This window comes from Triturus cristatus, chromosome 2_1 (genome assembly GCF_964204655.1).
Source record: "Triturus cristatus chromosome 2_1, aTriCri1.1, whole genome shotgun sequence".
NCBI classification, from domain to species: Eukaryota; Metazoa; Chordata; class Amphibia; order Caudata; family Salamandridae; genus Triturus; species Triturus cristatus.
The window spans coordinates 767,474,169-767,501,656 of NC_140581.1; the positions used below are offsets into that span (position 1 = coordinate 767,474,169).

General features: G+C 43.6%; 1 protein-coding gene and 1 pseudogene across 1 annotated transcript in view; both read right to left on the reverse strand.

Moving 5' to 3' along the window:
- Nucleotides 1-27,488, reverse strand: part of FBN2 (fibrillin 2) — a 969,744-nt gene that overhangs the window by 247,757 nt on the left and 694,499 nt on the right. Inside the window, exons 20-21 of the mRNA XM_085632710.1 lie at nucleotides 14,207-14,326; nucleotides 1,052-1,189 (exon numbers count right to left, since the gene is read on the reverse strand). Coding sequence (XP_085488836.1) covers nucleotides 1,052-1,189; nucleotides 14,207-14,326 — 258 coding nt within the window. The remainder of the gene's footprint in view (nucleotides 1-1,051; nucleotides 1,190-14,206; nucleotides 14,327-27,488) is intronic.
- LOC146865853 (28S ribosomal RNA) lies at nucleotides 23,465-24,246 on the reverse strand (annotated as a pseudogene; the record flags this gene model as incomplete).

The window sequence follows — 27,488 nt, forward strand, 5'->3', positions numbered from 1 at the left end:
GTGACATCGTAACAGTGAATAAAATATCTAAGGTACTGCGATGATGCCTAAAAGGTGTAGGGTCTGAAACCTGGTGTGACTGACCTTCCTCTGCACCAGAGAAACTCATTATTCCAGTACTGGGCACTGACTTGGAATGAAAGTTTCCCAAACTGGCACAAGTGCCCAGTGGAATTTTGTATTTATTACAAATTCATCTAAGACTGGATCAAAAATGATGAAAAGCATAAACCCAAGGAATTCTGAGCCTGAGCTCGACCTGAATAATGTTCCTGTCCAAAAGCTGTAAAACGGTGGATTGTATTTGGACTCCGCACACTCACTCCTATGTGCCCTACATTGTTTTTAACTACCTTTTCTATGAGGTTTTAATGGAATATGAGCTTTCAGCATTTGCATATGAGGCTCGTGGGAACACTTACCTAAGTTACCCACAAAACCTGTAGAGGTCATGAAGGTCTGTGACTGGCAAACATATCATATTTGCAAGGCCCCGACTTCATTAGCAAGAAAAGAAAGATAGTTCGGAGAAAACTCTGGCAGTACAATCCCTACATTGACACAATCTTGGTATTTATTAACAGAAGACCGAGTATTTTTTAAGTTGTTTGATGGACGCACCAGTTATATATATATCTCTGGTATCTGATTCAGTGATGCCAGCAGTATGGCTTCATATCATAAACTTTATAAACATCATAAATAAAAAAAATGGAATAACAGAAATGTATGTGCTACATATTGTTTACAACAATATCACCCCGTTGGAATGAATATGTTTGTAAACGCTATTTGGGACACTAGGATCATTAAATCAGATAATATTTTTGCTAACAATATTCTGACATATTTCTGGTACCAACTGTGTATGTATCTGCTACCCTTCAGTCAATGTTCTTGTGTTTGCAATCTCAGTTCTGTTTTTATAAAAGGATAACAATTTGGAAGCATCACTGAAGAACAATTACAAAGTGGTTGATTGGAAAGCAAGATTGGGCCCGTACAAGGAGGGTTTCGCACCGTGGGATATTATTTATTTAATATACTTTACCCAGTTCACATCGTTCACATGGACTTCCCCAGGCAGCACCCAGGGTCGCACAGCACTCTGATTTCAAGGTCGCTCCATTAATGTTCACCTCACAGCGCTCGTCCTGGATGTTCAGCCAGCACGTCCCTTTCATACTATCTGTAGCAGATGACAACACAGAGAGGAGTAGGTGGTAAGACTGTTGTTTGTACCTAGACACAAAGAGGATTCCAACAAGTTGCAGAAGTGCTGCCTCCACCCGTTTTGAAACACTCCCTTACCATAGAAGTGAACTAGATTCACAAATGTTCTATTCTGTCATGTGTACCTTTAGTGCTGAAAATAGACAATTGCAAAGTTCACTTCCTGACTGAACCAGTTCCTGATTAAATCAGGACAAGTGGAATTTAAAAACCATAAAAGTGCACGTACAACAGTGAAAAATCTCCCCGGCATGTCATAATTTCATCTGTCTTGAGCGCACCTGGAGTAGGGTGGTATAAATGAATGTAAACCGTTTACCTTTACTGCTACCAAAACACTTTCACATTTAAATAATTTGCAAAGGAATTCTGGAACTACTGCTAGGAACTTGTGACTGTTGTAGCTTCCCAGGAGTACTCATGCCTAGGAGAGTACCAAAAGCGTCAGAGCTTTAATCCAAATGCAGGTGACAGTCTACGGGAGGAGATTTCAGATTTTCATGAGAATCAGACCCTCACAGAGGGCACAAACAGAACACGTGAACATGGGCTACTCTGTAATATTTTCATTGATGGCACTTTTCTGATTAAGGCAATTGTGCGCCATAAGTTTACAGAAAAGCCAGGTGCAATTTCAACAATTCTATTACATGCCCAAAATGCTCCACATCTGCTTTGTTTCTTTTGTATTTGTGGAAATGCGCAGAGAACAGAGAGTATGTAGGTTATAAGGGAAGGAAAAATATTTTCTCATGGAGAAAAAGTTGAAGAGACAGCTTTGTGAATTGGATTCTCTATCAGGGATGTGTCAATAAAAGGCAGAGAAAGATGCTGTTGGGTGCCTGGATCTGCCTGTCCGGCCGCACCTGACTTCCAGGATCATGTTCTAATGGATGATAACTTAATTGATTCTTATTTTATCATTCAGAAGCATGATGTCTCATTGTTTTTGTAGTTACTGGCCTAGTAGGCTATGGGGAGAGAAACTATAGTGGTAATGTAAGCTGTTAATGAGCCCCCACACTGTTCCACAGGAAAAACAGTAAGGGATCAAAGTTTTGGGTGAGTTAAGCCTTGGCTCATGTTTGGTAGATTGACAGGAGAGACAAAGTAAGCCTTAATGAATGCCAACCACTTAAAAAATGTGTTAAAAAAATACAAAACCTTGTGTGTCCACATGCGGTTCAGATAAATTAAAAGGGTCTTAAAAGAAAAAGAAACGAGCATCACAGTTGTATCAAAAGGATAAATATCCCCATAGGCCATAAAAATCTAAAGGGAAAAGTGTCATAGCAGAGTCCATGGAAAACAAAATCATGCATGCGCAGTTTCCTAGAAGAAGACGCGATGGAGACGGAGGGACGCCCGGGACCGCCGCCGATAAGGAAAGGTGATTTAAATTGTTATTTATAATGTTTTGTAAAGTTGTAATACTGCGGGCGGGAGGCAGAAGGGAGGTGGGCGGTGCGTAGCGGAGCTATGCGGAGTGTGCGGAGATTGGTTCCATCTCTGTGCCTCTCCGCGTAGACCACCTACGCGACTTGCACCCACCCCTACTATAGACCACTACTTTCAACAGAATGACGGCACAGTGGACTCCCTCCAAATACTATGTGAAGCATTTAAAGCTGTTGTATGGGGGCAGACACTCTCCCTGATAGCTGGCACATGGAAAGAGAAAATGAAAGATCTAGTCGAGGTGGAGGGTGCGGTTCTCAGGCTGGAAGAGGAACTTGGAGAGGGGGTCACACGAGAACAACTTACAACTTAAAAGGGACAAATATAAGGCTTAACCACAGACTGGGCTAAATCCATGGGAAGAGAGACAGCGGGTAGGGTGTACGACCTGGGGGATAAGGCAGAGAAACTCATAGTGGGCTAGACAAAAAAGAATTAGTATCCCGGTTGGTTCCGGAGCTGATTGACAAAGAAGGACATTCCATAACGGATTCCCAAGCTATTGCCGATACATTTGTGGCACACTTTAGTGACATCTATCGTACACACACTACCTATACTGAAACAGACTCACAGTCCTTACTTAGAGACATTGTCCTTCCTGTCCTGTCAGATCCGGACCGAGACTTCCTAGACAGTGATTTTACCAATGATGAAATCGCACAGGCGGTTAGGTGCCTCCGGTCAGGCAAGGCACTAGGCCCAAATGGCCTACCAATCGAGCTCTATAAACTATACATGGACAAACTAGCCCCATACCTGCGAGCCATGTTTGCAGATTGGAGAAAGCAGGGGACACTTCCACTGGACCAGAGGGTGGCCACGCTCATCACCATTCACAAGGAGGGAAAGCCCAAGACAGACTGCGCCTCTTATAGGTCTATCTCTCTCCTTAATGCAGAACCTAAAATTCTCGCTTAGCTCCTGGCCAATCGCCTGGTCAAAGTGATCAGCGGGCTTGTTCACCCAGACCAGTCGGGCTTTATGCTTCATCGTAATACAGCATTGAATCTCCGTAGGGTACATGGAGTAATGGGAAGATTGTCAACAATACAAGAACCGGCGATCATAGTTTCCTTGGATGCTTCAATGGCATTCAATACTATGGAATGGCCATACCTTTGCGCAGTCCTGTTGAAGCTGGATTTTGGACCTGGATTCATTGACTGGATCAGGCTTCTTTACTCAGAGCCCTTGGCACAGGTCGTCGTAAACAACAAGAAATCTGAGGTGTTTGCACTGGGTCCGGGGACTCGCCAGGGGTGCCAGTTGTCCCCCCTCCTGTTCGCCCTTGCGTAAGAGCCCCTTGCGGCTTGGATTCAGAGAGATCCAGTAATGCGTGGCCTACGCTGGACGGAAACATGGGAGGAGCGCATCTCGCTATATGCGGATGATATCTTTCTGTTTCTCGCCTCCCCTAGAGCATCGCTGATAGTGGTGTTTGACATATTTGCGAGCTTTGGTAGATTCTCTGGGTATTCCATAAACAGGGGTAAGTCCACCCTTCACAACCTCCATGGTGAACACCCAATTATACCCAAGGGCTTCCCCATACAAGTCACCATTACAGGCTTTAAATATTTAGGGGTCTTTGTGACATCGGACCAACATCTTCGTTACGTTCATAATCTACTTCCACCTCTACAAAAACTGAAGCGATACATCTTGGCATGGAAGGCGCTCCTGCTCTCACTGTTGGGTAGGGCAGCGCTGTTTAAAATGATGTCCCTGCCTCCCTTTCTTTATGCACTGCAGAACTACCCTTATCCAATACCTACTACATACTTTAGAGAAATAGAAGGACTGCAGAGAGACGTACTATGGGAAGGGAAGCCCTGAATCGCACTGACCAAACTCACCCTCAATTGGTTTGATGGGGGGATGGGTCTTCCTGATCTCAAGAAATATTATTGGGTTTCCCACCTTGCAGCCATTAATCACGGTACCTATAGACACGCAGACGATCCAGGCTATGCCATGGACCGTTGGCTTCTCCCGGGGGGAAACTACAATAGAGCCCTTTATTCTAGACCGCGACGGTTCCCACTCACCGGACCGACCAAACATTCTGTACAGGTCTGGCACGCAGCAAACAAAAGCCTGGGATGGGAGCGAAAACTGACGCTGGCAACACCTCTCTGGGACTCAGAGACACTTGGAGACCTATGGAAGTCGAAGGGCTTCGATAAGTGGGACCTTATCGGGATTTCGAGGGTCGGAGATTTGTGGGCAAAGGGGGATGTAGTGTCATTTGCTACCCTGCAACAGAAACACGAACTCGCACATACAGAGTATTTTCAGTATCTACAGGTCCGACACGCATTGCAGTCTCACTTCACAAAAGCGTCCACCCCCCGCAGTATACACCCCTCGAGGACAGATTGCTCGATGGTTACCTGCCAGAGAAGACGATCTCTCTCACATATAAGAAACTGATAAACAACATCGTGACTTCCCTTCAGAACACAAGGGCGAGGTGGGAGGGAGATGGCCTCGAACTGGATGATGAGGAATGGCAGGAGGCGCTCGCCTCTCCACGGGATGTAGAGATTTCGGCTAGGCTGCGTCTTGTTCAGTTGAAAATATTGCACAGGGTGTATGTCACTGGAGCCTGCTTGGTTCGCATGGGAAGGGCACAGGGAGGGGAGTGCAGAAAACAGTGTGGCAATGAAGTCATGTTTATGCATATCCTATCGGAGTGTGAGCAGAATGGGTAAGATCTGGGTCACACTAGGCCTTATGGTGGCAAAAAGGAACATAGCTCAATTGAGGGGAGCTACAACCCTGCCAACTGTAACAGAATGGAAGCTGCATATGGACTGGTGCATGTTCCGTGAAAAAAACATGTACCTCACTAGGGATTGCCCGAAGAAATGGTCACTGAATTGGGGGGCATGGAATGCATACCGGGGGGAGATCTGTAGTCCACCACGTGATTCTCCTTTTGAAGACCTGCCCTCGCCATAATTGTAACGTTTCAGGTGCTATCGCAGCTCAGGTCAATCTATACTATGATTATTATTGTGACCGCTTGTTGTTACTTCTCATGTACATCATGACAATTTGTTATATGATACTTGCTGACACGTATTGATTAATAAAACGATTTATCAAAAAACAAAATATAGAGCTGGACCTGGTGATATCTAAAGCCAACCTATGAATGCACACAGCTGACTTGATGATGCAGGCTGCTCCAGACAATTCTTTCGCTTGGAGACTATGGCATTTTCTGTTGCTCCAGTGCTTCCTTACGCTTAACCCCCCCAAAAGGGTAAGAAACCTCAATCAGATTCCCTTGGCTGATCTAGAAGAAAAGGTATGCTCTCTCCTTCCCAGCCTCACAGAGGATCTCTCCACAACAGAACTCAACCCCCTCTAGAACACAAATATGACCTCCATTCTGGAGCAACTTGCCCCATTGAAACTAAAAAGAGTCAGGAACATTCCATCCAGATCCTGGTTCCACCCAGACATCAACGCTGAAAGGCGACAACTGAGAGCTACAGAAAGACTCTGGCACAACACCCCTTCTAAAATCCTCCATGAGCAACTCAAATCAGTTGCGCAAATTACAAAAACCACATGAAGATCAAAAAATCTGCATTTTTCTGCAATGCTCTAAACAACGCCAAAAACAGGCCCAAAGAACTCTTCAACCTCATTAGGCAGCAAGCTTCCAAGCCCCCCACATCCTCAGGTCAGGCCCCCAAAGAGCGGTGTGACAACTTTGCGAACTTCTTCAACGACAAAATCACCAAGATCGAGCTTTCACTGGACAACTACAACTACCTCAGTCCCCCTCTCAAGATCCTTCCACCAGGGACTGAAGACCCCACACCCAAACACCCCCCAAAAACCTGGAAACCCTTCATACCCATCTTGGAAAAGGAGATAGTCAATCTAATCTCCTCCTCCAAACCTTCCTCTTACGTCCTAGATCCTATTCCCGCCCAAATGGCCAGAAAACTCAAACTCTCCCTAGCCCCACTCTGGAGCAAAATCATAAATGTCTCTCTAAGAACTGGAGATATACCAGAATGCCTGAAAGTTGGCCAAGTCACTCCATTACTGAAAAAAACAGGCTTGGACACCAATGATCTGAACAACTTCAGACCTGTCTCCAATCTCCCTCTCCTAGCCAAAATCCTAGAAAGGTGTGTCCTCCTACAACTGACTCAACACATGGAGAGCATCAACCTTCTAGACCCCACCCATAAGGGCTTCAGAAAAGGCTGCAGCACTGAGACCGCGATCTTCAAAGTCATGGACGATATCCACAAGTCACTCGATATGGACCAATGCTGCTTACTCATTCTCCTGGACTTATCGGCAGCCTTCGACACGGTTGACCATAATCGACTCATCAAGGCCCTCCATAAAAGGGTAGGTGCAGATGAGATGGTTTTACACTGGTTCTCCTCCTTCCTCCACAACCGCACCCAAATAATAACAATCAAAAACTGCACGTCTGACTTACACCCCGTCAGCAGGGGTGTCCCCTAAGGATCAGTACTTTCCCCGCAACTCTTCAACATATACATGGAACCCCTCACCAACATATTCAAAAAAGCCAACATATCCTTCCACCTCTATGCAGACGACACCCAGATCAACCTTGAAACCTCCTCCATTGATGACATTCAGAGACTTAATAACACTCTAAGAGAAGTCCAACACTGGTTAACAATTAATCATCTAAAACTCAATCAAGACAAAACAGAAATCCTACTCATCTCCAACGACCCCCAAATCCTAGACTGGCTAAAAGCTATTGATGCTCTCAACTGCAATCTAATCCTGGCTGTTAAATCGCTAGGAATCACCATAGACCCACAACTCGATGTGACAAAGCACATCAAGAACTTCGCAAAAAGCACCTTCCTCAACATGAAACTACTCAACAAAATAAAACCCTTCATACCGCCCAAGGACCTCAAACAAGTGACTCAATCGCTGGTGCTGTCCAGACTTGATTACAGCAATGCAATCCTCACAGGTCTAGCAAAATCACACCTAGCTCCCCTCAGAACAACTCTCAATGCAGCTGCTAGAATGGTCACCGTGGTTAAGAAATACGATCACATCTCACCCGCACTCAGAGAGCTAAAATGGCTCCCAGTCGAAATGCGAGTCAGCTTCAGAACTGCCTGCCTTACACACAAAGCCTTGCACACAGGGAAGCCGGAATACCTGGCCTCCAAACTCAAGAAAGCCGGCCAGGCAAGGAACCTCAGGAGCACCAACACTCTACTCCTCATCCCTATAAAAACACGCAAACAAAAAACCGCAGCCCGGTTCTTTGCTGGAACTGCACCAAAAATCTGGAACTCCATTCCAGTCCATATCAGGACTACCACCTCCTTTGTAAGATTCAAGATCCTGCTCAAAGGACTTTTCCTCAATCGTTCCCTCCCGAACCGATAACTGCCATCGAAGCTCACAAGCCAGCACACTGCTGCTCTCTGCTATGGGGACTCTAAGCCTTTTTCCTCCTCCCCTCCACGAGAGGAAATGCCCTTATCACCCCTCACCAAAGGAGGCTCGGTGCAAGTCAACAGACACACAACTTGAATACTACCTGACCTCCTTGCATCAATATGGTGCATTGCACTGAGGCTTTAAAAGCACCTTGAGCTCAAATGTTTACTTTTGTCTAGATTGTATGTCTCTCACAGGCCGACTGTTGTAAAGCGCTCCGATACCTTCGGGTCTGGCTAGCGCTATAGAAAACTCCTAAAATAAAAATAAATAAACAAGTATTATCTAAGCAAGAGCTCGGCCAGGATGAGATGCCTTTGTGGGAAATCTCAGAAAATAACTTGTGCAGGCTTCCAAAAGCATAGGATGGATGAAAACACTTCAAGTTGCTGCAGCTTGAAGCAAGATTGATGGCTTCAAAGTCACGCCATATCCCATTTTAAAAGATGGTTCTCGAAGTTTCCTGAATGGTACATTACTTTTATCATAAACAAAACTTTAGGAAATTTAGGACTGGGCCTCCAGGATTGAGTTGTTAGGGTGTTTTACATAGCAAACAAGTCGAATAACTCTTTCTAGTGCACCGAGGAATTGGGAATTCTTCCCAGGGGCTCTATATTTCTTCTGTTTCAGGGTCTCCTGTGATCAAATGCACTCTTGGCCTAAGAAATAATCCCAAAGGCTGTATAAGCAGTACGCAGAAAGCCAGTTCTCCTCTCAAAATCTGAAACACTTTCCCTTAACTGGAGGTAGTCACTTAACTGGAAGTAGCTCCCTCTCTGTTTGGAGGACTATGCCTAGCAGAACAGCTGTCAAGGACTTGTTTTACAGAAAGTCAAATGGATTGTTGACAGCAGGCTTAGATCTAGATGTACCTGGAGGCCAAATGAAGAATCTAGCTTCTTTAGTTCCCAAATCAGCCGCTCGGAACATGAATAAAATCAAGAATGAAGAATGTGCCCTTGCAATACTTCTCTCGTAGTGGACATTGAGAACACAGCTAGGGATGTCTTCCTTTGTGGTACCCTTCCAAGTCTTGAAATCCAAAATAAAGTTGCTATGCTGGCGCACTTATGGACAAATCCTGGCAAACTTCAAAATTGTAGATACGAAGGGCAATTTTCGGTTGGGGTCTATTTGGCTCTTTTCCCCCAACTCTTGCACCCTACACTGGAACCTTGACACTTTTTAGGTTTAAAATCCCTTAACAGGCAAAGGAGGGAGCTACTGCAGGACAGGTCTCCAAAAGTCAGATACATGGTTTCTGTGGTCCTATCCTTGACCTTTGCTGCAGAAAACCTTATGACAAACAAGGAAATCATGTTCGGTGTGATGTGAATGTTCATTGACCATTCCTCTAGCAGTTGAAACATTTCAAAGTCTCCACATCACAGAAAGCTCTGCATCTTATTCTGGTCTTTCTGAAAGTTCCAAACCTCTCACAGTACCACACCACAGACAGTAGTGTAAGACAGGCTTCTCAAACATTGTCATCAGCAAGGGCTGCTGCCGAAGTAATGTCACACTGGCCTGTTGATCCTTTTTCCAACATGCCTTTATCTCCTTGTGGAGCTTTGGAAGATCAGCTTCCCTATTATTTAAAACTGCTTTTCAGCTCTGCAGATTGAGGAGGTTGCATGTTCCCCTTAGGACTTCTGCAGTGACAGAAAAATGTCTTCCAGAGACTATCCTGGTCTTCTCCTGGCTCTAGCACATTCCCCTTCCCAGGTGGTGGACAACCTACCATATATAATAGTAGTTGTAATTCAAAAGTGATTGCTAGCATGTTTGGGTCTTATCGCTACCAAGCTCTTGCAATGTCCACAGCCTCACTTTTCAGCACTTCCTTCCCTTTATCGCTAAAACAGTTCCTGAAAGCATTATTTCAAAATTGTGTAAGGAAGCCTTCAGCCTACTCAGCACTCTGGGCTCCCTAAGGTCACCTCTGGACTGGTCCATTCTAACCAACGGAGACGCACTTCACTTCAAATTGAAACCACTTTAAGCTAGTCCCACATCAGATGCACCCCAGGCGCAAGGAGCTAAAATGACTGGGGAAAGACCTGCACCAAAAATATTTTCTACAGGGTCTCAGAACGTGTAGGTGAAGGCCAAGCCATCCTGCTGCGATTTGTTTGCCAAATGCACAAATATTACCCTCTGTACAGGGTCATATGTACAGGAATGGTGGTTTCTGGCAATGGGGCATCTATAAACATATACTAATTGCCCTTCTTATAGTGATCCCACAGCAGGAGCTGCTGCTATCAAGACCATTATCTTTCCAGTGGAGCCATTTTACAATGGTACTTCAATTCAAAGCTGTGAGGCCAGAGCTCTAAATTCTGAGGAAATACAATTAAAGTCATTAAATGTGGTTCCTGGGCTGCTAATCTGGTCAAGCAAATTGCAATTCATGAAGCAGTCACTGCAAGCCTAGTATGTTGATGTTATAAGAGGTCTGTAATTGCAGGGGCTGTACAGGGGGTGAAGGAAAATTGAGATTTCAGAGATTTCATTAGGGCTGATACAATTCATTACCGTGATGCTACCGACTATTTCTTCGAAGCGTACATTTTCAATGTAATGTACTGAAAATAGCCTATCCCTTTACAGCATAAGAATAGGAACTTTGCATACAGCAATACGATCTTAAAATGTATATCTGATCAAAGGCCAATGGCCTGTGTGTTTATTTTTTCCACCTTGTAGTTTACCTCTCCTGTTCACTTTCCAACTGATCAATCCTAAACAATATCTTTACCGTAAAAAGCTTCATACTCGGGCTGAGCCTTACATAAAGCAGTTTCACTTGGCTTAGGATAAGAAAAATGAGTTGTTCTTGCACTTGTTGTGCAAATAAATGCAGATTGATGTCATTTTTGGTAGAGGAAAGTATGCTCTGTTGTACAAGAGTAAAGGAGCCCTTCACAATGGACAGCATGTTACTCAATGTCAGGCTTCAAAGCATTCTTACTGACTCATGAATTGCTTTGATTATGACCTGAAATAAAAAAATAACAAAAGTAAATAACAGATGGCTCCTTTTTGTTTCAAGTGTGCAGTTTAATGAAGCTCACATTTCACTGACAAATTGATTTAGCAGCGAAGCAGGATGACAAATGGCCTATAAACAGCACTATTTACAGAGTGTTTAGCATCCCCATTCGTCCTTTCAAGAGGTTTATGAAGCGGGGCAGGTTACGCATTTTAAATGTTTCTTTTATGACATGCGGATGTGGCCGAGGACACAGCAACAACGTAGTAGTGAACATCAGCAGGTGTTTGTAATTCACCTCTTTCCCACTCATATTCAGCAACAAAACTAGCTGGTCTCTGTTATTGTTGTTTTCCCTATGCTGTCATCTGAGGTGTTTGCAGCAGATGTATAATTCGGTTCCAGTCCTATCTATGCCATAGCTGGTGGCAGGCAGTATGTCTAAGCAACTAAACAACACTGTTTCATGAAAGAAAATGGACACTGCTTGAGAGCATCCATCTGCCAGTCTGGTGCAGTACAAAACATAATATTTGTTTCCATTTTTGTCTAGTTATTAATTTACAAGATGTAATAGGAGGGTTGAATGACATCTCGGTGCAAGAGTCACCATAGAAGAGCAAGAGAGTATTGACAGTCTTTCTAAAGGCAGGCAATGAGACAAGGAGTGACATTTGGTGCAACTAAGGGGCATATTTACAAGCAAGAGGCGGAGCGCGGGTTAGCTCCAAAATTGCTAACGCCAAGCTCCGTCACTTTACAAAAGCAGGGATGCGCCGTATTTACAATAATACGGCTCACCTCTGCACTGCTCCCTGCGCTGGCACTAAAATCAGCTGCCTTGCGCCAACGCAGGGATCCTTGCACCATCATAGAGTACAACGTTTAACCTCTGACATTAACACTCTGGATGAAAAAGCATACATATCGCACAGAAGTTTAGACATGGAGGTTATAAAGAAAAGACAAAAATGTAAACATTAAGATGCGAAATACATCAAGAGGATGGCTGTTGTTGAAAGAAAGCAAATATCGAACATTAGAAGTTTTATAACATAGAAACAAATCTTTCAAGAAAATCCTTTATTTGATCATCGACAAAGCAGGAACTTGAAAGATGCACTGATGCAATCCACCACTTTATGAAAGAGACTCCAGTCTTTCTGAACATTTTACAGAAAAACGCATTCCTGTGCTTAGCATATGCCCAGGGTACCAGTGTAATAAGAAGAGAGTAAGTGATACATCCAGGAACTAGTTACAAAAACACTCCTAAAAAGGCTACACAGCTTTTGATACAACTTTTTGTGTGTATGCATTGAAATACTCAACTAGTCAATTGCATATAATAAAATCAGAATGAAAAAGAAAAAGGCAACCTTTTGAGATTATAGTGCTACAACAAAAAATCAACAGAGGCAAGACATTCCCATGAGAATCATTACAACGTCAATCAGTTATGGTTTCATGTAATACAGGCAAAACATGAATTGGAAAGAGAAGACACAAGTAGAAGGTTATGTCAAGAGAAGGGTCTGATAGATCAGTTAAGAGTATTACCGCCCCAACGGGTTAAATTAGAGGTAGGACTTAGGTTGTTAACTGTAAGAAAAAACAATATTGCACTACAAAGAATGTAAGACAGGCTAGCGGAATTCTTACGACATGTTAAAGCTGAGTAAAAGGGTAAGAAGTAGTTGTGATGGTGATGGACTACGCAATTCACCATATAGTTCTATAGTGACTACTACTTACAGATCTAATTAATAGTTGATGGTTTAGGCAATGTTGCAAGTGGGACAAATACTATTCATAATGGCTTTTTTTTTGCTTTTTTTATTTTAAGATTTGCTGCAATACTGCAAACTCCTGATATAATAATGTCTTAAACTACTCTGAGAAATACTAGGATTTTAAATTAGTGTGATGCAAAGGGAAAACTAAAATGAAGCCTTAAAAAAATGTTATAAGAGAATTATAACTCCAACATAAATGTACTGAAGAGTAAATAAAGCTTTTGAAAATATGTGTTAAGCTGGAGTATCAACTGAATTTTTCTGTTTAACTTTTATAACTGTTGGGGTAATAACTTATTATGTGCATGTCTTACATTCAAAAGAATATCAAATGTAAAATTAAATGATCACAAAATTATTGTCTCATTTGAAAAGTCCTTTTTTTATTTTTTGTTTGTCATGAGCCATGAAACATGGAATTGGTTTGCTAAAGCTTCTGCCTGGCTTATGATATTCTTAAGACTGTCTTAAGCCAGAAATGACAGTTTTATTGTGTTTTACTCCAGAAAAGGAAGTCCTTCATTATATCACTTTCGTTCCAGACATAAGATAGTCTCCAGACTGTCATATGGTACGGAAAGGAGTAGGAAATGAGGCACCATGGTGTCTATTCACAAAGGCATTTTGGAGTATGTAACCAATATAATTGTTGTGCTCTTTTACGTTCGCTTACGTGCATTTGACAATAGGCACCCACACACCTACAACGATGGGAATATTTAGGGAATATGCATATACAATTAGTTGAAATAGAAAGGACTGTGCCACCTTTGCACTTTTCCTATCAGGGAGTTGCATTTTTCGACTTCTCAAAGGTGTGTAAGAGTACTTAAAAGAGTGCTCCTTTAGTAGTACATCCTCTGCTCATAAATGGTTTTATAGGTTAGAAACACATTGTTGAGAGGGTTGCAGCACATTTTGGGAAACAAGAATGCCCACCCATTTTCCACGGTGCACACATCCAGCTCTGCTGTTGGCACACAGTCACAGTTGGTTTCACCTGGACAGGGAACACTCAGCTCAAGGATGGGACTTTTGCATTGTTATTTTAAAACTTTGCACTAAACTTCCTCTTAGTACATTGCTGTAAGGTTGCTGTGTTTTCAGAAAGACACACAACGTGTGTACAAGTTACAAGAATAGATGAGAACCTTGGCAGTACCTACTCGTGAAAGGTGTACATGGTTCTAATATTATCACTGGAAAGAGATTACATTTGTATAGATAAAGTAAGTCTCACCAATGCAGATGAGTTTAGTGGGGTCCAGTTTGCTGCCCAGGGAGCACTCGCAGCTGAAGGAGCCCAGGTTGTTCCTGCACGCGCCGTTGACACACGGGTTGCTTTCACATTCGTTGATATCTGGAACGAGGAAAGATGCTTGGTTAGCGCTCCCACATGTATCAGAAAAGTGTTTATGCAAGAAAGTCTGGCCTTGAGTGGCATGTGATGAGACAGAGCGTCTGGCAAATTTAACTTTAACTTTCTGATTCACGTTCTGGGAATAAATGCAAGAAGATACGGAAAAGATGTCTAAATACATATAATTTTCAATATGTTGCTGCTCTTAATATTTGCACACTTACATGGTTCAAGCCTTCACTGTGTTTTACTTTCAAATTCGAATTCAATTGTCCGTACATAATTTAGAATTCTGTTTTCATAGAAAGCAATGGATTCCCAGCCGCACCACGCTGTGCACAAACATAAAGATATGACTGTTTCTGTCATTTATGGCTCCGGGAGGATTTAGGCGATTTAAACAAAGCCAGTCAGTAATAAAATATTGCAATGCTGCCAGAGACTCGGCAGGCTTGGACAGTGGTCTGAAAGCAGAGAGTAATTCAGAGTACAATGACTGTAATACTCTCCAACTTCAGCCTTAACCAGATCTTCAGACAGCTCCCGCCAGCCCTGTCTGTCCCTGTTTATCCAATCACAAGCTGAGGCCCCCTGCTGACAGAGTATGTCATTGGCAGCTGTCCTCATTACATAAATGCCTGGCTGAAGGCAGCTCAGATGTGAATGTCAATCTATCGGCACAACACTGGTCTAAGTATGCTAATAGCGCTAGACAAGACACAGGAGTGGAATGAGGAAAAAAATGTAATAGTCAGAAATTCAAATATTATAGGTTTCCTCCTACAATGTGCATAGATTGACTCATTACTAGGGAGACACAAAAATCTTTGGGTCTGATTCACAAACTGTATTTTGCAGTACGTAAAGTAGTGCTACAGTAGTACTACTTACTTACTACAAGGTTCAATTCACAAGCCTACGAGTGTATGGGCCTAATTACCAGTCTGGAAGTCTGAGAAACGTCACACGTGGCAGATCATCCACCACCGCACCGGCAGTCCAACCGCCCTATTAGGACTTTGGTGGTCGGACCACCATTGCAGTGCCGCAACCACCAAGGAGCCTCATTCCCTGACGGTCCCACGGCGCTCTTAGGGCTGCAATATGCTTGGTAGTGCCCTGAGGCACCGCCAAGCATATTACGACTTTCCTCTCCACCAGCAGTGTCATGGAGGTTCTTCCTCCATGTAACTGCTGGCGGTGAGGAAAGAAAGGGAGCCATACAGGGCCCGCTCCTGCCACAGTGCACGGGGGTGTATGCAGGGGAGGACATGTTGTGCCCCCCTGTAGTTTTGAACCCCCAGTCCAGCACTGGAAGGAATGCACGACATGGTGCATTCCTTACAGTGCAGGAATGTGCACTGGTGATCCCACAGTGGTGCTATTTAAGACTCACAATAAGCTTTTAAACAGCAGCCCCGCAGGACCACCACTGCACCCGCTGCCAGACCACAAATTACTTGTTATCTGGCGGGCGACAGCGATTCTTGGCAGTGCAAGGGCATGGTGGTGGCGTGCCGCCCACTCCTGCACCAACAAAAGTCACAAATAGGCCCCAAATCTCCACCTCTCCTATATTTTCAATGGGCAGAACCTCACACATGTAAGTTTGGTAATTAGTAGTAAATGTAGGAAGGACGGGGAGTGAATGTAAAAACGGCAAACTTGCTACTAAATGGGTGGGTTTAGGGAGGAGTAGGGAGGGGAATAGGAAGGCTTGGGAAGGGTGTTAGAGAGGAACAGACACATACACAAAGGAGAAAGCCCATTGCTGTTCACAAACTGAACTTCTAAGGTCACTACAGTCAAAGCGGACCCAGAATAATAGTAAATTTACTCCAGCTCAGAGTTAGGTTAGTCTCACACCTCATACTGCCAACCACAGATACTGTAATACCCTCCCATAAAAAATAATGAAGGTAGGGACTTATATTAAAACACCATAAGAATATAGGGCAGAGCTGCGCTTCTCTCCAGAATGCACACGATGCAGACAAGCCGCGGCCGACTTCTACCACATGGTATGGTTATGCCCTGCTCTTGCTCCATTTTTGTCGGGCGTGTAGTTGGAGCTTACACATACTCTAGGGTGGAGGGTTCCTCACGATCCCATACTTTTTCTGCTGGGAGTCTTTGATGGCCTGGAAGGCTCCAGAGCCGAAAAACGATTTCTGGGCACGGCGGTGGCTGTGGCCAAGCGAGACATTGCAGCGGCCTGGGCCCAGGCCAAACCTCCCACTATCAGAAGGTGGGAGAGGGGTGTGGATTGGTGCACGTCTCAAGAGGAACCCCTCTTTGAGGCCCAGGGATGTCCTGAGAAATTTCACAGGATATGGGGCAAATGGCTGAATCTATTGTCTTGAGTTCTGCTCTTGTTCTTTCTCCTATATCGCTGTATTGTTTTTCAAATGACGGGACTAGCCTGAAAGTTTGAAATCATGACTGGGTCTCTTGCTGTATGTCGGGGATGGACTTTGATTTACTGTGTAACCATGTGCTGCCTTTGATATGCTTGTTTTTTTCAATGCAAATAAATTTGATTATAAAAAAAAACACCATAAGAAATCCTGCTAAATTGTAAATATTAAATCTAGTTAAAAATATGAATACATATAATTTAATGTTAATAAAAATTACAAAATAAAACAAATTAAATGTTTTATTTTTAAAATAGTTTAGCAACTTTTTTTAGTTGAAAATTGAATGCAGCATTAATTTAATTAAAATATAATTAACTTGACTTCATTTTATACATCATTTTTTAATTATTTGTAATACGTAATACACAGTAATGTTTATAATTTAGGTGGGAATTTGTTTATTTTAATCTTCAGAGAAACAATTTAAATTTGATGTAATATATTCAAAATAATTACATTTTAAATTAAAAGTAGGTTAATGTTGCTGTAGCGTTTTATATTAAGTTATACCTTTAAAATAGATATATAAAATAGTTCACACTGATATATAACATAAACATATTTTGACTATTTTTTTAACAAATGTATTGAAATGTTCCATTTTATAATAAACCCATCTGACAACTGATGACAATTTATAAGTCCAAATGCTGCTCAAATGCCATGTATGGGACTGGTCTATGGGGAATCAGCAATCAACCTGGACTGAGGAAGGTTGAGAACGGCTTCATTAAAAGACTCTTCACTATGCCGAAAACTATCTGTACTAACATTTGTCATACTGAAGTCGGGCAGGGCTATATAAATGAACTTGTGAAGCTTCAAGCCACTGTTATTATGGCTGAGGATTTAAGACTTTGTTCAACCGGACAGTCCTTGCTGATCGTCTTAAACTTGCCCGAAGATTAAAAATACACTGGTTTGCATATATATACAATACCTTTATTAAAGTTAACTTATTTGATCTTTTTGAAAATCCAGGTATTTATTCAGCTACCATTTTCAAACCATTGAGGGAAATGTTTTTGACAAAATGCTCGGATGAAATGCCATTTAAACATTTTTGTACCAGCCATTTTACTGAGCCTTATTTAGTTTGGGTCTGTAATTTCTATTGCAGGTTCCTGTTATCTAGATTCACGCTAAACACTGTTAATTTTCTCATGGCCTACATGGACCAAGGTACATATTTTAGCAGTTTACCCCCTTGTCTACGTGATGGTTGTTCTGCACAAAGCACTTTGCACTTTATATTATTCTGCAAGTTTTATTCTGAATTTGGGAAAAGTCTAATTTTAGCTTTTTTTAAACTAGCGAGTTTTATACAATTCAAGGTTGCCATGGTGCTTCTGCAATCATTGACATCTTCAAGATTATGCGTTTTAGCAGCAACTTTTATGCAACGAGCCATACCATTGAGAGCACAGAATGTCACATGAAATCATTTGTAGCCTCGTTCATTTTTATTTCTTTTGTAATCAGCAAGTATTCATTACTTTTTAATATATTATATGTATGTGTATGCTGCTATGTTTTAGTTTCTTACTGTAAGATTGTACTGTATTGTATCTTTTATGATAATTGAATTATTGAAAAAAGAATGACTTGACTAATAGTGAATTAATCATTTTGTTAAATTTCAATTTAAACCATTTTTTAATTAAAAACATATTTTATATAATTAACTAATACACAAATATATTATTTTTAGATTTTCTTTAAATATTAAATTAAAGTATTTATATTTGTGACTATTGACAGTATTTTAAATTAATTTAACATTATTTATATGAGTTTTTATTTTAAGTCCCTATCCCGATTATTTTCTAAGGGACAGAATTGCAGCCTCAGTGGTAGGCCTGATCCTTTTTGGCAGTAGCAACTTACAATAGTACATTTGGCTCCACTCTCTTTTCCGAAGTTGGAGACATGTAAGTATACACCTTTGAGTAACTTTACACTTAGATTTTCTGAATAGCCTAAAGTTACCTATATGAGTAGCCCCCATAGATTTTCGTTTACATACAGTCCTTCCTTCCTCCATGTTACTCCTGTTTATTATCGTCCCTAGTGTAGTTACCAAACTTCATCTCACTCTTTGTCCGCTGTTTTTTCCCTTCCTGTCTTTTCACCTCCTCTCCTTTGCAAAACCTGGATTTCCCTCAGCTGTCACCTATCTCTGCCTTCATCTCAGTTGCTCTGTAGAACAAAGGTCCAGCAGCTGTCCTTCCATCTAAATGGCTAAAGGACATCAGCATACTAAGAGAGACTAATCGTTTTCACAAGATATCCCTCTAATGAAGGAGAATTCTGGCAATACATTGGTAAATAAAAATCCTCAGAAAGGAAATGTGCACAGGTACTCAATCACCATACTCAAAGTTTAATTTTAATTTTCTTTTCTGTTTGCTATTAGCTGTTAAGAGAATTATTTTTTGTGGTAGTGCAGAGCTGCCATTTTCATGGAATGGGGATTTGAAATAGAAAACTTAATTTTTCCAGAAATAAACTTCAAAGCACATCTGGATGACATTCAGTAGTTAGGTCACTAGACGTACAAGCGAAACCATAAAGTCTGAAATTCAAGCATCGACCTTACTTAGCTGGTTTTTACAACATTCAAAAACTACTCATTACTTACCTGTAACTGCACCTTCATTTAGAAACTAAAGAAGCATTTAGCAATTATGTTGTGACAATGGGATGTGTGTAAGGACTAGATTTTACAGAAGACAGACCGCTTTGATTATGGGACATTGCTATGGAGAAAGGTGACAACTCTCATTCTCACTGGAACTAGATTAACCCATTTTCTGATGCCGGACACATTTGTGAGTGAACAAGAAATTAACAAGAAAATGGGCCCTTTGAAAGAAATGCAGAGAATAATTGCACCATATTCAAGTTGGACTCCTGTTTTGTTTTCTAAAAGCAGGCCTGTTATAATGATTTGCTATGACTTTGAGGTGTAGGTCATATTGCCTCGTACTTCAATGCCATATCCATACGGTAATAATAATGATGTTTGTCTTCTCTTTGACTAACATGTACAAAATCTTCTCTTCTGATCTCTCACACTCTTCCCCCCCACCGTTCTCTCTCTCTGTCGCTTCAATCCACACACATATATATGTACATATATAATAATTTGTCAGTGGCACTTGCCACCATGTAGTTATGTTTTAGCCGGACATTCAAGTGAAAAGACTGTCTTTTGAATGCCTATGACTGCGGCTCCCCTAAACGGATTTGCACAAAATCTGGCACCCAATTAGATTCCTCTAAGGTCCAACTTGCGAAATTCCATACATTTCCATGCAGGGGGCAACAATTCGAGGGGGTGTTAAAAAAAATATGTTTTCACATTTTATTTTCCATAGGAAATTTTTCTGACAACTACAGCCAAGATTGCTGAACGGATCTTACACTAAGCCTGGTATGAAGATAGAACTTTACTCTGTAAGTGTGCTTTTGTTGGTTTGGTTAGTAGTGTATGAGATATTAGCATTTAAAAAAAGGTGCAGGCTGAGCTTTAAAGTGTTAAAACTAAAATAAATAAAGGCATTCCCTTATGAAAGTGAGTTTTTTTCTCCCGTTGTCTATTTCTTGTGTTTAGTCTCAGCACTTTCTCTTGCAGCTTGCATCACAGGATGTGGGGCACCATTCCAACATTCAGAAAAATAAGTCACATTAGGGGACAGTGTATGCACATCTTGATCCCAAGATATTAGTGGGGAGACACACAAAGGGCCCTCAAAGAATTTCAATAAATCCCTGTGCCGGAGTCTTCAGATTATTTTTTGAGGCAATGAACTTGACTCACAAAATGGCACCCATAGTCTGCAGCACCACGATTCTGCAGCCTTGATACCGGGATTGTAGAATAAGATGCCTGTGAACCTGCTTTAGGTCCCCCTTCATACCAAATGATGTCCATAGTCCACGGCTTTGATTCCAAAAGCTATGGACTATGGGCCCCATTTTTGAGGTCCACCTTGACAAAATATTCTGTTGACTACTTGCACATTTGGGACCCATATAAAATTAAAAATTCGACTTTGGGCTCATATAAAATGGGCCATTTAGATGTGCCCTAGCTAAAAGTTGTACTTTGTGGGGGTCTTTTCCTGTAAATTCAACTTTTTCTTTTGGAACAATGAGTCTGCAGGGCACATGATTTTGAAACAAACAAGAGACCTCAGCACTATTTTCACTTGAAATGGCACAGGCAGGTGCCTCCCATTTTATAACAATCCTCTTCTGCTTAAAAGGTGAAGAACGATGGGTGATGCATAGGGGAGAATTGTGAGCCTGAAAAGCACCTGCACATCTGGGAGTTTTCAACCATTTCCAAAGTGAGAAAAAAGAGAATGGCAGGACATGTGTACCCTGTCCCTAGTAATACGGAGGAAGGCTTCCCCCCTTTCCAGTAATCTGTGCGCACTGAGTGACTGAGGGGACCCAAGGCGCCCACATCCCTGGCCCCCCAGGAGCCCTGGCCAGGCTTGCGGACCCGAACAAGCCCCCATCAGGGCTCCCAGGGCAGCCTGGCCATCTGATAGCGCCATTGGAAAGCATTGCGTGCCACCAGATGGCCATGGGGTTGGACACGACCAAATGGCTGGGCCCTTGGAGGGCTCTGGGGCTTTGCATCAAGGGGGCCTTGGAGCGCCAGCTGGGCGTAATGCACAGGGCTGCAAGGGGGGTCCCCGACGAACCCCCAATCCTGGGCCCCCAGGCACCTTGACACGCAGGCGAAGCGGGGAGGCCTGCCCGGGCCCAACAGACCCCCATACCAGGCCCATGGTATAGCAGCATGCCGGGGGGATGGAGCCTAGGGTGCTGAGCACCTGCCCCTGGTCTCCTGGACCTGGCCGGAGCTCCTGGACGCACAAGGGAGGCCACCCCGGGACAGCGGGACCCCATCCTAGGTGCTCTGCCATGCGGCAGGCCTGAGGATGGAGCCCAGGTTGGGGAAGGGGACCTCCACAGGGCCTTTGGGGGGCTTCGGTCGGAGCTCCTGAACCCAGCCAGGCCAGGGGAGCCTACCGGGCCTAAATGACCCCCGCTCCAGGTGCAGAACGGGGCCTCCCACAACTCAGGGCCTGCCGGAATCCAGGGCCTGAGGCCCACTCCCTTATTCTGCACTAAGCACCAAGCTAAGCAGGGGGAGCCTCTCCAGGCCAGGTCCCTGATTCTGAAGCCATCCATGCTGTGGGCGCCTCCCTGAGACCAATGGACGCACCCCGCAGGACACTGGAGTTCAGGCCCGGTGCCCGGTCCATGCTTCTGAAGCCAGCCAAGCTGGGGAGCTTCTCCTGGCTCCTTGCAAAGTGGCAGGCGGCTAAAGTCCCTGACCAGGGCGCTCACCCTAAGGCCCAGTCGGAGCCCTCAGGCATCCTTTAAATCCAATGAACCTGGCCGTTCTTGGGCAGCATCTCCTTCCCAAAACCGCGGGCCAGGGAAGGGAGACTGGGGTCCTGGTGGGCTGGCAGGCCCAGGCCTGCTGGCTCCCTGACCCTGCCCAGCCCCATCCTGTCCAGTCCGCACTAAGGCTTGGAAACCCTCACCGGGGCCACAGTCGGTTGTTTACAACCAAGCCACCCAAAGTCACCACATAGGCCCAACCTTGACCGTCCCAGGGCCACCCAGCCCGAGGCCAAGGAGCTCATTTCCCCCTGCCCACCGCGTACTTGGTGGCACAGAACCCACGCCCCGCCAGAGCTCTGGCCGAAGGGTGCTACCATGGCCTCCCTTCCTGCCGGAGAAGAGGGGGAGAGGGCTTCCTGGGTGTGCTGCTTCCCCTTTGCCAGGCCCCGCTCACCCTTAGTGAGCTGTGCGCCGGGCATGCGGACCGCACCTCCTGGGCAGCATGGGACATCGACAGTCGCTGCCATTCCAGATCAGGCCCAGGCATCATCTACTGAGGGTTTCTCGGAGCTCTCCAGGCTCCTGCTCGGCACCCCGGGGGCTGGGCCTTCATGCAGGGCTGTTCTCCACTCCTTGCCCCGGAGTCAGAGGGGCTGGGAGCAAGGGAGTCCTTCCCGGTCTGCAGCTGCCCTGCCCTGGCTAGTGACTGTCACCACCATACCCTGGGCTTAGTGTGCTGACTCGGGTGGGTGCTTTCCACCTTCCTGGAGCCCGAAGGGTGGGGGAGCCAAGAAGGGTTAAGCCCAGGCCCTGTCCTCTTCCCACAGGCCTGCCCGGGGAGGACATTTTCCTTGACTATTAACCATACAAAGGAGGGTGCTTACAGAACCCTTAGGAGGACAAAAGTTGGAGTTAACCAGGCGGGCCGGCCATCTGGTCATGCAGTCCACCCGGTCATCTGGTTATCCAGCCCGCTGGGCCATCTGACTGTGCAGCCAGATGACCAGATGGCTCGGGACGACCCAGTGACCAGATAGCCCGGGACGACCGGACCCAGTCGCATGGCAGTCTGACGATGGCGAGGGTGGCCAAGTGCTGTGAGGCCACTGCTCTGAAGGCTCCTTACCCGGGTCTGTTCGCCTCCCTGCCACTTGTGCAGGAGCAGTGGAAGAGGGAGATGCTCCCAGCCAGGCCATCTGGTCACCCGGCTGACCTGCAAGGGATTGTGCCCCTGTCCCAGCACCCGGTCACGCTGGGCGGAAGGGGGAGGCCCCCTGTTCTGGTCGCACATGGTGGAGGCAGCCACATAGAGTCCAGAAATCCCATGCCAACCGGGGCTACACGGCACTGTGGTATCGTTACGGTTTGGGGGGATTCTGACTTAGAGGCATTCAGTTATAATCCAACAGAGAGTACCTTTACCCCACTGTCTCCTCAGCCGAGCACATACACCAAATGTCTGAACCTGCGGTTCCTCTCGTACTGAGCAGGATTATTAATGCAACAACAAATCATCAGTAGGGTAAAACTAACCGGTCTCACAGCGGTCTAAACCTAGCTCACTATCCCTATTAGTGGGTAAACAATCCAATGCTTTTGCTTCACAAAGATACGAAGAGCTGACATCGATGGATCAAAAAGCGACATTACTATGAACGCTTGGGTGCCACAAGCCAGTTATCCCTGTGGTAACTTTTCTGACACCTCCTGCTTGAAACCCAAAAAGTCAGAAGGATCATGAGGCTCCTCTTTCACTGTCTGTATTCATACTGAAAAACGAGATCAAGCAAGCTTTTTCCCTTCTGCTCCACAGGAGGTTTTTTCTGTCCTCCCTGAGCTCACCTTAGGACACCTGCGTTAACGTTTCATAGGTGTACCGCCCCAGTCAAACTCCCCACCTGCCACTGACACCAGAGTGGGTCGCACCCTGCAAGCGCCGGGCACTTGGAGCCAGAAGCGAGAGCCCCACAGGGCTCGCCCCTACCTCACTGGGTAAGCGAAAAAATTATAAGAGCTGTGGTAATTTCACCGGTGGCCCGAGAGCCTCCCACTTGTCCGACACCTCTCATGTCTCTTCACAGTGCCAGACTAGAGTCAAGCTCAACAGTGACGTCTTTCCCTGCTGTTTCTCTCAAGCCCGTTTCCGGTTGTTTCGCTAGATAGTAGGTAGGGACAGTGGGATTCTCGTTCATCCTTCCATGCCCATCACTAATAAGCTGATGATGCATTTGGCTACCTTAATTTGCATTTCTTTCCATTTTCCAAAAAGTATGACATTTTTCGGCGGCTAGTAGACCATAAAGTCCCTTTCCTTCAACTATGTGAAAATGCCTTTATACATCGCTGTTATCACACTACAGGGTGAGGGGTGCATGCCACAGAGTTCTGTTTTTGGTATAAGGAAGTGAGAATAATATAACCCAGGCAATTTGTCCTTAAAAGGTACTCCCTGTATGGCCCCTTTGTTTCGCAACTATCAAAAAACTATGGGTCAAAAAAGTATTTTCTGTAGTAGGAGCTAAAAGCAGCTCCCTGCTGTCAGCAGTTTCTCTGTTGCCAGGTGCCACTTGTATATGCCAGGAGCTACAATATTTTAGTCTCATACGCTGTATATTGCCCAATGCGATGCTACGTTTTTAAAGGAATAAATCCTCAATGACCACACAGGTGCAGATCCTGTATATAGTGCCAGCAAACACCAGGTACCAAAGGTGCCTACACTCGAGGCCATGTGGTTAATCCGTAGCTGCAGGTTGTTAAATCCTACAGTTTAACTGATAACATCTACAATCAATTACATGGAAATGATTCCTCTTGATTGCAAATTCTAAAGAACAGAGACCACTGTTGCGTACAATCCAATAACTGACGTGCACTGCACTTATGTGTTACTTTAATGTATGTTTTATATTATGCTGTGGTATTGCTTTCTAAGTCAGTGCAATATATAGTTTAAAATCACCCTTTTTGCTGATAGCTTAGTTCCAACAATTTTATTAATAAATCAACAAATGCATAATTTAACTAAATAAATCATCACATTATGAAATACATCAATTTTTCAAACAGTGTGTAATGTGCTCACAACAAAATCATGCAAGTGCAGATCTGAACAACGGTTCAGCTGTTTCAAAATACAATCATAACTCTCATAGTTTAAACATTAATAAATAGATTTTGTGACGGAAATGTACATTAAACATTTGTCTAACTTTAAGATGAGAGTCCCATCTGGGAAGGATTCACTTTTGTGAAATGAAAGCCTCTGAAGAGACTCCAGCCTCATGCTGGTGCTCACAGTTGGTAATGACTTTTGACTGTCAGCTGAAGGAATTGGGGGGGAGAAAAGACTGTTTGCCACTTGAGAATGTGGTCTGCTGTCCAAGGAACATTCCCTGGAAGTTGGTGTACCAGGAAGCTGTAGAAGCCACAGTCCTAACGATCTAGTCATTTATTTCTCTGCTACTTTTAAAACAAAGACATTTGCTGCTGTAAGTGAGCAAATGTGTCTAAGTGAAGTATTTTTGTCAAATCTGTTCTGTAAAAAAAAGTATCTGGAGTCGTTGCTTTGTTTTTAGTGGAAGACATATATGCGCGCAGTGGATATTTTGAGACTCACAGCCTGATCATTGGTGTGCTTACATTTTGCAAAATGCTTTCAAAATAATGTTTGGGGTAAAATGTCCTCAATCATTACATTGTTTTATTTTTGCTTTTAATTAAAAAATGTTTTTAACCATGATGTTGTTTTAGTGATGCTGTTTTACTATTGAGGGGCCGAAACCGATTTCGGTCGGAAGGGCTCCGTCCGACGGTCGGAGCCCTTCCGACCGATTCGGATCATGTCGGCCAGATTCCATTTCGACCGAGCCATTCCGATGGGCTCGGTCAGAAAGGAATCCGACACAGATTAACGGATTGTGGACGACAGGCTCGGCGAGCCCGTCCGCCATCCGGAAATCTGCCAGTACTCCCCCGGCCGCCTCTTTGCGACCGAGGGAGTACGATGGAAGTTTTTCACTGCCTTTTCGTGACAGTTTTTCTGGCACGAAAAGGCAGTAGGAAACTGTCTTTGGGGGCCCCCAGTAGGGCCCCCATGGGTGCGAGGCTGCCATATGGTGGCCTGGGGGCACCTATGGTGCCACTCTGTGGATCCCTGCACCCGGTGGCAGGCACCTTGGGGTGCCGCCCACAGGGTGCAGGGATGAACTGCACCCCTGCTTTCCACGATGCAGGCATGCATTCTGCTCGGAATGCATGCTTGCATTGAGTTGTATATGAGTGCAACCGAACCCTGTTCGGTCGCATCGTACTAGCAGGGCCGTAACCGACGACAGCAGGTCGGTCGGTTACGGCTCCTGCCCAATGTCGGACGGACCTGAGTCCGTCCGACATCGGAATCGGCGCCTTAGTGTCAGAATGCTGGCACAGTGGGTCCTACAGAATTCATTCAAAACTGTGAAACGTAATTTTATGTGCAGTAATTTTTTTGTCTGTATTAAAATAAGTTTCGTTTATGAAGCAAAGCGCAGGTTTTACACTTTAGATTTTTTTTAACTGGTATTATATTATTGAAAATTGTTAAAAATATGAACAAATATAAATTAATGTTCACATATCTAATAACTTATTGTGAATTTATTTAAACATAGTAAAAATACATTTCATTACAAATTAATTACAATAATTTTAATTCATTCTATACATCACTTTTTAATAATTGTTAATCTATGTAATAAAAAAAACTTTAAATGGAAGTTTTTTAATCTAAATGTAAGAAAAATAATTAATTTAATGTAATATTTTTCCATTAATTAAAATGTCATTTAAAAAATATATTTCTTTTGAAAATACATAAGAGAACTATTTTTATACTAAACATTAATCTGAATAAATTTTATATACATTTACTTTAAATGTAGAACAAAATACAAACGTGCTAGTGCTTTTAAATTAGTATGAATTAAAACTTTAATTAACGGAAATATATGAAATTGTTTTTATTTTACTAAAGTTTAAATCAAAAAGTATATTGTCACCAACAGAAAGAAAATCATTATCTGTCTGTGACATCAAATAATAGCACTTCTTACTTCCCAAACCCTACATGACTGCCTTACATATGGCTTTTACAAAATAACTGAAACTTCTGTTCAAACATCACCTCTTGATTTAATTATTTTAAAGATGTTAGATTGTAGCTCCTTCTCCCTGTGACCTTAATCATTTCCTAATCTTCCTCTGATACTTCTCTCTATACGCTGCTTCCCATAGCATCACTACTGTATCTACATAGAGCCAAAGAGTGCTGCGCAACATTATGCTTCCCACTTGACTAATTTGATGTTTTTATCTAATATTCCCAATGCTTG